At 49.8% G+C, this 16,304-nt stretch overlaps 1 protein-coding gene across 3 annotated transcripts in view; it reads left to right on the top strand.

The window, feature by feature from the left end:
- RHBDL3 (rhomboid like 3) overlaps positions 1-16,304 on the top strand; it is a 60,416-nt gene that overhangs the window by 33,405 nt on the left and 10,707 nt on the right. For 2 of the 3 annotated variants that reach the window (XM_055258273.2, XM_055258274.2), the window contains one exon: positions 6,889-6,989. The exons of the other annotated variant lie outside the window; for it this stretch is intronic. In XM_055258273.2, coding sequence (XP_055114248.1) covers positions 6,889-6,989 — 101 coding nt within the window. The remainder of the gene's footprint in view (positions 1-6,888; positions 6,990-16,304) is intronic. 3 annotated transcript variants of the gene reach the window in all.

Consider the following 16,304-nt stretch of genomic DNA (forward strand, 5'->3'; position numbering starts at 1 on the left):
GAGCTGGCTGCTACCCAGACCAACTGCAGTCCCCTTGCCTAACCCACTGCTGACAGGGAGTCTGGCCTAAGAGGCAGTGAGCCCTGGCTCCATCTGAAGGCATCTGGGCCTCCAGCTGACTGGGCACACGTGTGGCCAGTGATCATCCTTCATGGATAGTGGCCAGAGTGACTTCCAGTGAGCCTTCCACCTTCTGCCCCCTCCCCAGTGGGAGGTGAGGTGGGTGAAGTGAGCCGGGGAGAGCGTGGATTTCTGCAGGAAGAGTCTGCCAGCCAGGCCTCTGAACATGAGGATCTCCCTCGTGATGTCTCCAACTTTATTGCTGGCTTTTTTTTTTTTTTTTAACAAGGTTTGCCGCCTCAGCTCTTCAGCTTGACAGCTGTGCCCAAGGGAGCTTTGTGTGTATGTTTAAGTAAGATCTTAATCCTTTCTGAGTGGTATTAAAGTTGTCATCAGGAGAGCTGGGCAGCATCAGCCTTGTAAACAACAGGCAGGCAGGGACCCTGGGAGTAACTGAAGTGGTTTCAGAAATCAAAGAGGAAGGGTCCCACCCCACCCACATGAGGCTGGTCTGCTAGTGCATGAACGCTTGGCCTGGGAGATTCACCCTGCACCGTCTCCTTCGCTCCTGTATGTGCTGAGGTTAAAATCATTGGCCACCTTGGACAGCACCCCTGCAAGCCCCTCCCAGAATCCACGGCTCACCGTGTCCTTGAACAAAGGGCTAATGAGCATCTCTAAGTGCCAGACTTGTTCAGCCACCCACACACCCCCTAATCCTGACATCTGAGGATTGATAGCCCCATTTTCCATACCTCAATACCCAGAGACCCAGATGTTAAATAGCAAGGAACAGGGAAGACATTAATAACATTTGCAGTTAGTATTCAATTAGATGGGAATGCCAATAACCTAGAAGACAAAAATGAGATTCAAACGGACTCAGACCTCACCCAAACCAGGTGACATGCAGTGGGGAGACAGTGTAGGTGTCACCTCCCCAGTGACACCAGTGCAGAGTGGGAAGATTCAGACAGAAGCAGAGCTCATCACCTGAATGTGAGCATGTAGGGCTGTATCATTGAGCACATGGCATGCACTGTTCTGTCTGAGTCATTGATTAAGACCAGAGGGCACTTTGGTCACCACACATGTCATTGATCTCCATGATTGAGTTGATTGATCTGCCTCTGCTGTCTACCCTTTCCTGTCCTCCCAAGCTCTCCTCTGAGAGGGGAGCTGGTTTACAGCCAGCCAGCCCTAGATTGGACGGGTGGCCGTTATCAGTGCCTACCATATGCAGGCCGTAATTCATCCACACAGCAATGCTACAAGGTGGGCACTGTTACTTTCCCCCAGCACAGATATGGAAACCAAGGTTTAGACGGCTAAGTGGCTTGCCCAAGAAGACACAGCTAGAAAGTGATGGAGCTGGGCAGGGTCTGACCCCCAAGGCTGTGATCTCAACCACTATAATAGTATGACGAGAACCAAAAGGTGGTCCTTGTCCTTTTTGCAGTTAATTTATTGTCAGAAACCAAGGCAGACCAGGTGCAGTAGCTCACACCTGTAATCCCAACACTTTGGGAGGTCAAGGCAGGAGGATCGCTTGAGCCCAAGAGTTCGAGGCCAGGCTGAGCAACATAGGGAGACCCTGTCTCTACAAAAAACTTTTTAAAAAATTAGCCGGGCATGATAGTGTAGGCCTGTAGTCCCAGCTACTTGGGAGGCTGATGCAGGAGGATCACTTGAGCCCAGGAGTGCAAGGCTGCAGTGAGCTGTGATAACACCACTGCACTACAGCCTGGGTGACAGAGCAACACCCTGTCTCAAAAAAGAAAGAGAGAAAAAACAAAGGAGACCTTAATAGATGTCTGGCAGCCTTACTCTCTAATTCCTTCCCAGTGAAAGTGTTTCCAACCCACTTTGTAACGAGGAGAGCTAACCTCTATGGGGCATATACATGCTCCAGGCATATGATGAGGGGTTTGCGGATGATCGTGGGTGCTATACTCATCACTGCTGTCCTGTATGATGGGTACTATCACTCCCATTTTACAGGCAGCCCAGGGAGGTGAAATGACTTGCAGATTTGCTTACCGGAAAAGTCCTAGAACTAGGAAGGAACCCTTCCCAAGCCCTGTGCTTCTTTCTTTCTTTCTTTTTTTTTTTTTTTTTTTTTGAGACAGAATCTCACTCTGTCACCCAGTCTGGAGTGCAGTGGCATGATCTCAGCTCACTGCAACCTCCACCTCTTGCATTCAAGCAATTCTCTGCCTCAGCCTCCTGAATAGCTGGGATTGCAGGCACCCACCACCGCACCCGGCTAATTTTTTTGTATTTTTAGTAGAAACGGGGTTTCACCATCTTGGCCAGGTTAGTATTGAACTCCTGACCTCATGATCCACCCGCCTTGGCCTCCCAAAGTGCTGGGATTACAGACGTGAGCCACTGCCCCCAGCAGCCCCCTGTGCTTCTTTCTAACCAACGCTTGAGGCCAATGTGAAAATCACTTATGGCTAGCAATTATATGGCACACAATGTAGGTATTTTAAAAACTGGTATCTTGGGCCGGGCAAAGTGGCTCACTCCTGTAATCCCAGCACTTTGAGAGGCTGAGGTGAGGGGATTGCTTGTGGCCAGGAGTTCAAGACCAGCCTAGGCAACATAGTGAGACCCCCATCTCTACCAAAAAAAAAAAAAAATCAATATCACCAATCTTATATTATAGATTATATAGATTACTAACCACGTGTGCATCCCCAGGGCCTAGCACAGGGCTTGGCACATGTTAGGCAATGAACATTTATAGAATAAAGGAAAGTTGGCGGGCGTGGTGGCTCACACCTGTAACCCTAGCACTTTGGGAGGCCGAGGCAAGCGGATCACATGAGACGGGGAGTTTGAGACCAGCCTGGCCAACATGGTGAAACCCTGTCTCTACTGAAAATACAAAAATTAGCCAGGCATGATGGCAGGCACCTGTAATCCCAGCTACTCGGAAAGCTGAGGCAGGAGAATTGCTTGAACCCAGGAGGCAGTGGTTGCAGTGAGCAGAAATCTCATCATTGCACCGCAGCCTGGGCAACGAGTGAAACTCCGTCTCAAAAAAAAAAAAAGGAAAGATACGTAAATAAAGTTACATTACTTAAAGATAATTTTTATTTGGATTTTTTTTTTTTTTTTTTTTTTTTTTTGAGACAGAGTCTCGCTCTGTCGCCCAGGCTGGAGTGCAGTGGCGCAATCTGGGCTCACTGCAAGCTCTGCCTCCCAGGTTCATGCCATTCTCCTGCCTCAGCCTCTCTGAGTAGCTGGGACTACAGGCGCCCGCCACCTCGCCCGGCTAATTTTTTTGTATTTTTGGTAGAGATGGGGTTTCACCGTGATCTCGATCTCCTGACCTTGTGATCCGCGCACCTCGGCCTCCCAAAGTGCTGGGATTACAAGCGTGAGCCACCGCGCCCGGCCTGGATTTTTTTAAGGCCAAAGAAGATGTTGAAGAACACCTGCTTTAAAATTTTATGGGCTAAAATTATCACAGCTGTACCTTATGGCAAAGTTGCCAGTTTATCTGTGTGCTGGCATGAACTTGGAATTTTGGGGTGCAGGATACAGAATTTGTAATCCTGATGAGAACTAAGGCCCATGGTTTGCCTCTCTGCAGAGGTGTGGCATGTCACTCCAGTTTGCCATTCTCTCCTAGTCCTCTGCCCCCATGACCTCTGTGGAATTCACACTGGTCTTATCTGCCTGTACCTGTTAGGATTGTTCAGAGCTCTTGAGGGGATTCCTCCCTGGCCCACACTTCCTGCCCGGGGAGGGCCTTTGTTACTGTGTTTATGTGTACACAGCCCCATGTCTGTCTTTGGTCTCTCCCAGTTGCTCTAGTCCAGGCCTCACCTGCAGTCACTTGAAAGTCTTTGCTTTTTTTTGTTTTTTGGGGTTTTTTTTTTGAGACGAAGTCTTGCTCTGTCATCCAGGCTGGAGTGTAGTGGCGCGATCTCGGCTCACTGCAACCTCTGCCTCCCAGGTTCAAGCGATTCTCGTGCCTCAGCATTCCGAGTAGCTGGGGGGCTATATGCGTGCGCCACCATGTCCAGCTAATTTGTGTATTTTTTTTTTTTTTTAGTAGCAATGGGGTTTCACCATGTTGGCCAGGTTGGTCTCGAACTCCTGACCTCAGGTGATCTGCCTGCCTCAGCCTCCCAAAGTGCTGGGATTACATAAGGGGTGAGCCACCACACCTGGCCCAAAAGTCTTTATATCACCAATGGGGGCAGGTGGATTCAGGCCATTACCTGTGAGGTTCCAGAACCGGGGCCCGAGCCGCAGCCCCTGGATCTTAGGCCAAGACTCAGGTCACTGAATTTCTGATCTGGAAGGAACCAGGGAGGTCCCCTCCAGCACTGGCAAACTGTTCTCTAGGCCCCATCCCCACTTAGCCGGAGCTGCTGCCTGTGTTCTGCTCCATGGGTTAGGGCATCCCTGAAAGGTTTCCTTTGAAGAGAGTTTTGCTGCTCAAAAGTCGGAAAGCCTTAGACCTCATTTTATAGACATGAAAGAAAACTGAAGCCCAAAGAATTCAGGGACTATGCCCAAAGGTCACACAGCTAGCTGACCAGGCCCCTTCCATACTCCTGCCACAATCCCACGCTGACCTCTGACCCTAGGGTCAGGACTCTGAGCTGTGGATAGGGTGAGGGAAAGGTCAGTGTGTGCCAGCTTGACTCTGGCAGGGGCCCGTCCCTGCCTGGGGCTGCCCTGGGGCGGCTCTGCCTTGGTGGACTGTGCTGGGGCAGGGGCGAGGGAGTGGACTCTGGGCCAGTTTGTACAGACCTGCTCTGAGAAGAGAGGCCAGCCTAGGGAGGCTGGGGCTTCCTCTGTCCAAAAGGTGATTAATGAGGAGCAGCTTGGGCAGCCAGCCCTCATTGCAGCCCTGCAATGCAGCCTTCGCAGACAGCCCCACCAGGAGAGCGTGGGAAACCTTTGTCATGCAGATCCTGCTTCCTGTTTGTTTGCCACCCTGGGATTTTTCTTTCCTGTTATATATGGCTGACCCTGTGGCTAAGCAGTGAAAAAAGCAAAAGCAAAAAAAAGTTATCCGACAATAGATCAATACCTAATTAAAGCCAGAGGGAAGGCATGAAAGATTTATAGTTGCCCTGGGAGGGGAGGAGGACTTGGGAGTCCTCTGTTCATGGCAGGTTTTTGTTTTGTTTTTTTTTTCTGAGAGATTACATCCCCCTTGAGACCAAGAATTGGTTGTGGGGACTCTCTTTCTTGAAGGATCTCAGTGAGTAGGGGAGGCCTTGATGGAGGTGGCGGCAGGGGAGGTAGAGGAGTTTCTCGGGGGCTCTGCTGCCAGGTCCTTGGGTGCTGTGGTTGCTGGGCTGGGCCCAGCCTCCTCCTAAGCCCGTGGATCTTGCACCCCATAGAGCCTGCAGAATTTGGCTTTCTGCCTGTCCCTCCTTTCTCCAACAGCTAATTGGCTCTTGAGCCCCTGGGCATTTTCCAGTGGTCATTTCTGCACACTCACCCAGGCCAGCCACCTCTCATCCTCTGAGCCCTGGGCTCCACCTCCTAGTTATTTTTAGTCTCCCATGTCCTCCCTTGGAAGCCAAAGCATTGATCACACTTAAATGAGACCAGAACAATAAATTTCCCCTCTTCTCTTTGCTCAGCTTCCCTCCCAGGACAAGTTTGTCATCCCCCAGACCAAGTCTCGCATACCCTTCCTTTCCCCCAGAGGGTATGACATCATCTCTCTCTCTTCCCTGTGACTTTTCAAGGACATGTTTCCTCCAAAGGAGCCCCACTTGAGTGATGCTGTTGGCCTTTTGTGATTTAGCTGGGCTGGAGGAAGGGTGGATGTAACCCTAAGCAGTTTTCTAGATGCTGTTGAACAGAGGGAGAGATGGAAGAAGGTGGAGGTTAACCTCTGAGCCAGTTTGGGGTGTGGCTGCTAGAGAGGCCAAGGGTGCGGGCTTTGGTCAAGAACACGGGTGGGTTTTGCATCAGGCAGACCCAGATGCAGATCCAGGTTCCAGCACTTCCTACCAGGAGACTCTGGGCTCAGTCTCCTCATCTCAGGAATGAGGCTACTGGCACCTGCCTCAGAGGGCTGTCTTGAGGATTGAAGGGAAGAAAGTCTGTAAAATGTTTGCTTGGTATCCGTGTCACCTAGGTGGCAGCTGTTTCTGCAATAACTACTGCTACTATTTTTGTTATGGTTCCAGAACCCTGACATAGCACCATGTCAGGCAGACGTTGGATTGAGAGGCAGATAATCCAGATAGAAGTCTGAATTTTACTTTGGGCAGGACCCTTCCCTCTTTGAGTCAAAGAATCAAATGGTTCTTTCAGCCAGAAATTAATCCTCTAAGAAATGCATTGGAGGCAGGGCTCTGTGGCTCACACCTGTAACCCCAGAACTTTGGGAGGCTGAGGCAAGAGGATTGCTTGAGTCCAGGAATTTGAGACCAGCCTGGGCAACATAGGAAGAGTCTGTCTCTACAAAGAAAAATACAAAAATTAGCTGGGCGTTGTGGCACACGACTGTAGTTCCAGCTACTTGGGAAGCTGGGGCAGGAGGATCACTTGAGCCCGGGGGTCAAGGCTGTAGTGAGCTGATCGTGCCACTGCACTCCAGCCTAAGTGACAGAGTTAGACCTTGTCTCAAAAAAAAAAATAGAAAGAGAAAGGAAGGAAGGGAGGGAGGGGGAGGGGAGAGGAGGGGAAGCTCCCAGGCAACATGGACTCAAAGGAGGAAGAGTTGGAGCATCTTGCTCTGGAGTCTCAGCACGCAGCCTGCAGAATCCAAGGCCTGGGGCTGGGGTGGGTGAGCCGAGTCCCGCATTCCTGAGCATTCTCGCTGTCTTTCTGTACTAGGGTCCTTGGCGGTGTCTGTGGCTGACATGACTGCTCCAGTCGTGGGCTCTTCTGGAGGGGTGTATGCTCTCGTCTCTGCCCATCTGGCCAACATCGTCATGGTGAGCACCTCTCGTTCTCAATGTGTCTTTCTGGCCCTGTCCTCTGCCATCACTGGGCCTGAGTATTAACCCACTGGAGCTGGCTCACCAAAAACCAGGCACACGTGACATGGAGCAGAGTTCTCACACACTCCTCACACTCTGCAGGCCCATTTCAAATGGGTGCCTTCCGGATGCGATTCCTATTTTCTCCAGTCACGGCTTGGCCTAGGACCATGCCCATCTGCCTCTTCTGCCTCTTTCCCATTCACCGACATTAAAGAGTTAACATTTGGTACCATCCTGGCTAATGCAGTGAAACTCCATCTCTACTAAAAATACAAAAAATTAGCCAGGCGTGGTGGCGGACACCTGTAGTCCCAGCTACTCGGGAGGCTGAGGCAGGAGAATGGCGTGAACCCGGGAGGTGGAGCTTTCAGTGAGCCCAGATCACGCCACTGCACTCCAGCCTGGGTGACAGAGCGAGACTCTATCTCAAAAAAAAAAAAAAAAAAAAAAAAAAAAAAAAAAAAATTTGGTCACTAGCATATATGGCCACTGGAATTGCTTATCATAGATTGTTAAGAGTAAAAGGGCCTTAGAGATTATCTCATCAAAATTCTCAAATAGGAAAGGAGGCTGTGAGAGGTTAAGTGACTTGTCCAAAGTCACAGTCAAGTTTGTGGCAAAATTAGGGCTTGAACCCATATCTCCTGACAACCACTCAAGAGTTGTTTCCCGGCCAGGCACAGTGGCTCACGCCTGTAATCCCAGCACTTTGGAAGGCCGAGGCAGGCAGATCATGAGGTCAAGAGATCAAGACCATCCTGGCCAACATGGTGAAACCCCATCTCTACTAAAAAAATACCAAAATTAGCTGAGCGTGGTGGCGTGCTCCTGTAGTCCGAGCTACTCGGGAGGCTGAGGCAAGAGAATTGCTTGAACCCGGGAGGCGGAGGTTGCAGTGAGTCAAGATCTCACCACTGCACTCCAGCCTGGGCGACAGAGCGAGACTCCGTCTCAAAAAAAAAGAGTTGTTCCCCTGTCCCAGTCTGTCATGGGAGGGGGGCGCCACTCCATTTCTCACCCTCTGCCTTTTCCTGAAAGGTAGTACAGTGTGATAGTGAAGAACATGGTCTGTGGAGCCAGTCAGCCTAGGTCTAAATCCCTGCTACACTCTGGGCAAATTACTTAACTGCTTTGCACCTCACTTTCTACATCTGTGAAATGGAATGGGAGCTGGGCACAGTGGCTCAGGACTGTAATCCCAGCACTTTGAGAGGCTGAGGTGGGCAGATTGCATTGAGCTTAGGAGTTCAAGACCAGCTCAGGCAACATGGTGAAACTCCATCTCTATAAAAAATACAAAAATTAGCAGGGCACGGTGGTGCATGGCTATAGTCCCAGCTATTCCAGAGGCTGTGGCTGGAGAATCAGTTGAGCCTGGGAAGCAGAGGTTACAGTGAGCAGAGATTGCACCACTGCACACCAGCCTGGGCAACAGAGTGAGACCCTGTCTCAATTAAAAAAAAAAAAAAAAAAAAGAAAAGAAATGGAATGGTATACAGTAAATGAAATGAAGTACAAATAACCACCTATATAAATGTAAATTTAATTTCCTTCTCCTGACAGAAGAGGCCAGGATGGGGTCAGACTAGACAAAGCCTTGAAGGCCAGAAATTGGGATCTGATAGTCTTAGAGGATATCAAAATCCTTTTTTTGGAGGCAGTCTGAAGTCTGAGGGCTGATGGAGGAGTCAGTGGCTAACCCTGCCCAATCCCTCTGCTGGCCTGGGAGCCTCCAGGTCTTACTTGTCTATTTCCCAGTACCTGGCATACAGCTGGGAGCATGGTAGATGGTGCCCACTAGATTTTAGTGAATGATGGAAGGAAGGAACAATGTCCAGAAAAGGCATAGCTTTACTTTGGGATCCTCCTGTTCTCACCCACTCCTCCTTCAGTGTCTTTGCCCACGTGGCAGATGTTTGAATGCTCAGTGATCGCAGTGCACAGGGCTTGGCGTTCCTGAATTATCTCATTTTTTTCTTCCTTATCAATCTTTCTGTCACCCACCCTGCTCCCAACCCTGTCCCTTTTGTTCTCATCAAAATGCCCATTGCACATTGAGCAAGAGAAGAGAGAGCACAAGAGGGAGGGGGAAAGAAAGGAAGAGAGGGGGAGAGACAGACAGACACTGAGTACCTGCCTATACTTGCTACTGGCCTGAATTTTGGCACCTTCAGGTGAGTGCTCAGAGAGAGGCTGTGGGTGTTGGGAAACGTGGAACGGTGAGCCTCTCAGTGTGTGTGTGCAGGTGTGTTTGCACATGCACACAGCTCAGTTTGTTGAAAACTTGAGTGCATGGGCTGCCTCCCATGGCCCTTTTAAATGGGTCATTCTGTATCAGTGCCACATCTTTCCCCAGACACAGCTTTTCCTCTGAATTCTGCCTCCTCCACTCCCCCCTCCCCCTGCCCCAATTCCTTTCAGTAGGGGAAGGAAATGCTAACCTCCTCCCTCCCATTCTGCCCAAGACTTGTGTGTGTGTAGGGGTGATGAACAAGCTCAACTGAAAGAGAACACAGGAAGGAAGAAACACGCTGGCGTTCAGAACGATGCCCTGTTCCCACCCTCTTCCCCACCTCATGAGAAACAGCCCTGATGGCCCAGAAGTTCCCATGGTGAAGGCAGACCACTGAAGGACCATGGAGTAGGGCATGTTTGTCGAGAGAGGTGTGAGAGCAGTTTTGTTCCAGTTGACACTTCTCTCTGTCAGGTAGCCCATGGCCTGCAGCTGTGGAGATGAGCAGCCTCATCTGAAAGCTCAGTGCCTTCCAGAAGCAAACGGCTTTCCTTGGCCAGCTGGGAGCTGTGCAGTCCCCAGAGCGTGACACATGGGGAGCCCTTCTCTAGGAGGTTGTGTGGGTTGGGCGCACTGGCTCACACCTGTAATCCCAGCACTTTGGGGGGGAGGTCCACACAGGCAGATCACTTAAGCCCAGGAGTTCAAGACCAGCCTGGGCAACATCTCTACCCATCTCTACCAAAAATACAAAAAATTATCTTGGTGTGGTGTCATGCACCTGTAGTTCCAGCAACTCTGGAGGCTGAGGTGAGATCACCTGTGGTTCCAGCTACTCCAGAGGCTGGCTGAGATCACCTGAGCCAGAGAGGCAGAGGGCAGTGAGCTGAGATTGCATCACTGCACTCCAGCCAGGGCAACAGAGTGAAGACCTGCCTCAAAAAAAAGAAAGAAAGAAAGTTATGTGGTGTTTATTGACGATGAAAGAAAACTCATCGTCTCATTAAAAAGGCTGGTTTCTCTTTGTCAAGAGGCTACCTTTACTCAAATTAGTTTAGTGCTAAGCAATTCAGAGACGTGTTGAGTCGACCCATATGAAATTGCCCTTTCTGGCTGGGCACAGTGGCTCACGCCTGTAATCCCAGCACTTTGGGAGGCCGAGGCGGGCGGATCACGAGGTCAGGAGTTCAAGACCAGCCTGATCAACATGGTGAAACCCTGTTTCTACTAAAAACACCAAAATTAGCCAGGCGTGGTGGTAAGTGCCTATAATCCCAGCTACTCAGGAGGCTGAGGCGGTAGAATCACTTGAACCCAGGAGGCAGAGGTTGCAGTGAGCCAAGATCACACCATTGCACTCTAGCCTGGGTGACAGAGAGAGACCCTGTCTCAAAAAAAAATTGCCCTTTCTATGGGCCATCAGCATTTGAATATTGGCAACTACATATGGATCTACCTAATAGATATACTATTGTTTTCAGCTTCAAAATGAAGGTTTGGAGTGTGTGTGTGTGTGTGTGTGAGAGAGAGAGAGAGAGAGAGATACACAGTAAAGTACCTCATCAGAACTAAAAGTAGAAAAAGCATGGACTTGGGCCAGGCACGGTGGCTCACGCCTGTAATCCTGGCACTTTGGGAGGGCGAGGTGGGCAGATCAACTGAGGTTGGGAGTTTGTGACCAGCCTGACCAACATGGAGAAACCCCGTCTCTACTAAAAATACAAAATTAGCTGGGTGTGGTGGTGCATACCTGTAATCCCAGCTACTCGGGAGGCTGAGGCAGGAGAATTGTTTGAACCCAGGAGGTGGAGGTTGTTGTGAGCCGAGATCGCGCCATTGCACTCCAGCCTGTGCAACAAGAACGAAACTCCATCTCAAAAAAAAAAAAAAGAGAGAGAAAAGAAAAAGCATGGACTTGAGAGAAAATCCACATTTGAGTACCAGTGTCACCATCTTAATAGCTATGAGTCTATTACTCAACTTCTTGGAGCCCCAGTTGTCTCATCTGTAATCCCATCTTCACAAAACAGTTGTTTGGGAGACGAGAAAATGGACAAAATATTTCAACAAAAGATCTAGAATGCAAAAAGCCCTATAGTCAAGACTTTTTTTTTTTTTTTTTTTTTTTTTTTGAGACAGGGTTTTGCTGTGTCGCCCAGGCTGGAGTGCAGTGGCACGATCTCGGCTCACTGCAACCACCACCTCCCGGGCTCAAGCGATCCTCTTGCCGCAGCCCCCCGAGTAGCTGGGACCACGGGCTCGTGCCACCATGCCCAGCTAACCATGTTGCCCAGGCTGGTCTCGAACTCCTGAACTCAAGCGATCCACCCGCCTCAGCCTCCCAAAATGCTGGGATTACAGGTGTGAGCCACCGTGCCCCGCCAAGACTTCTTATTTTAAACATTAGAAATATAAGGCCGGGCGAGGTGGCTCACGCTTGTAATCCCAGCACTTTGGGAGGCCAAGGCGGGCGGATCACGAGGTCAGGAGATCGAGACCACGGTGAAACCCTATCTCCACTAAAAAAATACAAAAAATTAGCCGGGCGTGGTGGCGGGCGCCTGTAGTCCCAGCTACTCGGAGAGGCTGAGGCAGGAGAATGGCGTGAACCCGGGAGGTGGAGCTTGCAGTGAGCCAAGATTGCGCCACTGTACTCCAGCCTGGGCGACAGAACGAGACTCCGTCTCAAAAAAAAAAAAAAAAAATGCAGATACACCTAATTGAATAATTTATTAATTGCCTCCTGCTGGCCAGAGTTCCATTTTTTAATCTACAAGATATTTACTTACACTTCACTCTGTATGATTGATGTTTTCCCAAAATGTTTGAGATCTGAATTTTCACAAACTGAACCACATTGTCAAAGCACAAGGGAAAATGGTTGCCTAACAGACACTAAAGATTTCTGTTATAAGGTTTACTTTATTGGCCAGGCACGGTGGCTCATGCCTGTAATCCCTGCACTTTGGGAGGCTGAGGCGGGCGGATCATGAGGTCAGGAGATCAAGACAATCCTGGCTAATACGTGAAACCCCATATCTACTAAAAAATACAAAAAATTGGCTGGCGCGGTGGCTCATGCCTGTAATCTCAGCACTTTGGGAGGCTGAGGCAGGCGGATCACAAGTTCAGGAGTTCGAGACCAGCCTGGCCAGTATGGTGAAACCCCATCTCAACTAAAAATACAAAAATTAGCTGGGCGTGGTGGCAGGTGCCTGTAGTCCCAGCTACTCAGGAGGCTGAGGCAGAAGAATCGCTTGAACTCAGGAGGCGGAGGTTGCAGTGAGCCAAGTTGGTGTCACTGCACTCCAGCCTGGGCAACAGAGTGAGACTCCATCTAAAAAAAAAAAAAAATACAAAAAATTAGCCAGGTGTGGTGGCGGGCGCCTGTGGTCCCAGCTACTCGGGAGGCTGAGGCAGGAAAATGGCGTGAACCTGGGAGGCAGAGCTTGCAGTGAGCCGAGATCGCGCCACTGCACTTCAGCCTGGGCGGCAGAGTGAGGCTCCATCTCAAAAAAAAAAAAAAAAAAAAAAGATTTACTTTATTAAGGAAAAATCTTTTTGTAGGACAAAGAATCACTCCCTAATTTATCTGTGTCATGCTTTCACATTCCCTGTGTTGGGTTTTCTTGAAGTCATTTCACAAGAAACCGTTTCTACCAGGGATAGATATAGAAAGCTGTGGCCGGGCGCGGTGGCTCACGCTTGTAATCCCAGCACTTTGGGAGGCCGAGGCGGGCGGATCACGAGGTCAGGAGATCGAGACGACGGTGAAACCCCGTCTCTACTAAAATACAAAAAATTAGCCGGGCGAGGTGGCGGGCGCCTGCAGTCCCAGCTACTCGGAGAGGCTGAGGCAGGAGAATGGCGTGAACCCGGGAGGCAGAGCTAGCAGTGAGCCGAGATCGCGCCACTGCACTCCAGCCTGGGTGACAGAGCAAGACTCCGTCTCAAAAAAAAAAAAAAAAAAAAAAAGAAGAAAGCTGTATTGGAATGGAAGCTCCCTGCCTGGCTTTGAGCCTCTGCACTCTTAACCCGGTTGGGTGAGCAAGATGCTGAGGGGACTGCTTACCAACTTGTTCGCTGTGGGTGAGTTACTATCTCACTCTTTGAGGCTCTGGGAGAGAATGAAATTAAAGGGCCTGCAAAAGGTTTGTATTCCCCAAAGATCTGCAGGCTTTTCAGCTTTTATAGCAGCAGCAGTGCTGGCTGCATGTGAGATATTTTTTTTTTCTTCTCTCCTGTTGTTTCAGTGCACTGATTTTATTGGCAGGAATATTGGATTGGGAAAGTAAGGCAGCTGGTTGGAAGCGGGGACTCTCTAGTTTAACCCCTCAGCTGCTGGGAGGCAGGTCATATTTACTGGCGTTCTTTCGCTCCATTAGTGGGCAGCTGGGACAGACGGCACAGGTACATGGAATGTGACCTCTGAACTCTGGGTGGGCAGAGCCCTGGACCAGGAGCCCAGTCAGCTCACCATTCACTCACTGTGACCTTGCACCAGCCCTCCTGAATCCTCAGTTTCTTCTTCCCTAAAGTGTGCAGCAGAGGGATGGACTGGATCAGCTTGGCAAGCTCCAGGGCTGTCAGGGTCCAGGCAGATGTTGTAAACCGATAAAGCGGGGCCTGGGAAGTGCTGTAGCAAAACTGGAGTCATTCAGATTCAGATTTTTTCAAGCCACTCTGCAGGGCAAACTCCCCGTCTTTGTCTCATGTCAAGATATTGTCACACATTTAGATGATGCCTACTGTGTGCCAGGCAGTGGTCTTAGTGCTTTACATATATTCATTTCATTCTCACAACCACCTGATGAGGTGGGTAGCTGAGATAAGGTGCTATTGTTATCTCAAATTCACAAATGAAAACAATAGAGAAGAAGGAATTCTGAGCCACCCCACTGATGGCCAACCAGGCCAAAAATAAGGATGGTGCGTTTAACATCTATCCCAGATAGGGTCCAGGAGGGGCATGGAGGCAGGAGACCTCAGATAAAAGAGAGAGCTGTCCACACATTCTAACTTACTTTGCCTGATATTACCACTCAGGACATAGTGAAAGAGACACTGTCTTCAGATAAGATATTCACTTAGGTCAGGCTTGGTGGCTCACGCCTACAATTCCAGCACCTTGGGAGGCCGAGGAAGGTGAATTGCTTGAGCCCAGGAGTTCTGAACCAGCCTGAGCAACATAGGGAGACCCCATCTCTACAAAAAATTTAAAAATTAGCCGGGTGTGGTAGAGTGTGCCTATAGTCCCAGCTAGTTGGGAGGCTGAAGTGGGAGGATCACTTGAGCCCAGAAGGTCAAGGCTGCAGTGAGCCGTGATCATGCCACTTCACTCCAGCCTGGGCAATAGAGTGAAACCCTGTCTCAAAGGAAAAAAAAGAAAAATAATAAGATATTTACTCAGAGGGGGCCGAACACAAATGGCTCATGCTTGTAATCCCAGCACGTTTTGTTTCGTTGTTGTTTTGAGACAGAGTCTCACCCTTCGCCCAGGCTGGAGTGCAGTGGCGCAATATCGTCTCACTGCAGCCTCCACCTCCCAGGTTCAAGCAATTCTTGTGCCTCAGCCTCCAGAGTAGCTGGGGTTACAGGCATGTACCGCCACACCCAGCTAATTTTTTTATATGTTTAGTAGAGATGGGGTTTCGCTGTTTGCCAGGCTGGTCTTGAGCTCCTGGCCTCAAGTGATCCGCCTGCATCAGCCTCCCAAAGTGCTGGGATTACAGGCCTGAGCCACCACACCTGGCCTGTTGTTGTTTTTGAGAAAGGGTCTCACTCTGTTGCCCAGGCCAGAGTGTGCTGGTGCAATTTCAGCTCACTGCAACCTCCACCTCCTGGGCTCAAGCAATCCTCCCACCTCAGCCTCCTGAGTAGCTGGCACTACAGGTGCACACCACCATGCCCAGCTAATTTTTTATAGAGGCAGGGTTTCGCCATGTTGCCCATTCTGGTCTCAAACTCTCAGGCTCAAGCATTCCTCCTGCCTTGGCCTCTCCCAAAGCACTGGGATTATAGGCGTGAGCACCTGGCCTGTAATCCCAGCACTTTGGGAGGCCGAGGCTGGAGGACCACTTGAGGCCAGGAGTTCGAGACCAACCTGACAACATAGTGAAGTTTCATATCTACAAAAAATAAAAAATTTAGCCAGGTCTGGTGGCACATGCCCATAATCCTAGCTACCTGGGAAGCTGGGGCAGGAGGATTACTTGAGCCCAGGAGTTTGAGGCTGCAGTGAGCTATGATTGCATTGCTGCATTCCAGCCTGGTTGGCAGAGTGAAACCCTGTCTCTTAAAAAGAAAAAGTCTTCTGTACTTTTGCTTTTAATTGTGATAAATGTACATACCATAAAATGTACCATCTTAAAATATACAGTTACATTTTAAATGTACAGTTCAATGGCATTAAGTACATTCATACATTCACATTGTTGTACAATCATCGCCATCTGTCTCCAGAACTCTTTTCATCTTACAAAACTGAAACTCTGTACCCACTAAACAATGACTCCCCACCCCCTCCTCCCTCCAGCCCCTGGCAACCACCATTCTACTTTCTGTCTCCATGAATTTAATTACTCTATACTTCATCTAAGTGGAATCATACAGTATTTAGCTTTCTGTGACTGCCTTATTTCACTTAGCATAAGGTCCTCCAGGTTTATTCGTGCTGTAACATGGGTCAGAATTCCCTCCCTTTTTTTTTTTTTGAGACGAGTCTCGCTCTGTCCCCCAGGCTGGAGTGCAGTGGCGCGATCTCGGCTCACTGCAAGCTCCACCTCCTGGGTTCACGCCATTCGCCTGCCTCAACCTCCTAAGTAGCTGGGGCTACAGGCGCCCGCCACCACGCCCGGCTAATTTTTTGTATTTTTAGTAGAGACGGGGTTTCACCGTGTTAGACAGGATGGTCTCGATCTCCTGCGCTTGTGATCCACCAGCCTCGGCCTCCCAAAGTGCTGGGATTATAGGCGTGAGCCACCGCCTTTTTAAGGCTGAATTGTATTCTGTTGTATGTATATATCAGCAGGTGA

The sequence above is a fragment of the Symphalangus syndactylus genome, chromosome 20 (assembly GCF_028878055.3).
Source record: "Symphalangus syndactylus isolate Jambi chromosome 20, NHGRI_mSymSyn1-v2.1_pri, whole genome shotgun sequence".
NCBI classification, from domain to species: Eukaryota; Metazoa; Chordata; class Mammalia; order Primates; family Hylobatidae; genus Symphalangus; species Symphalangus syndactylus.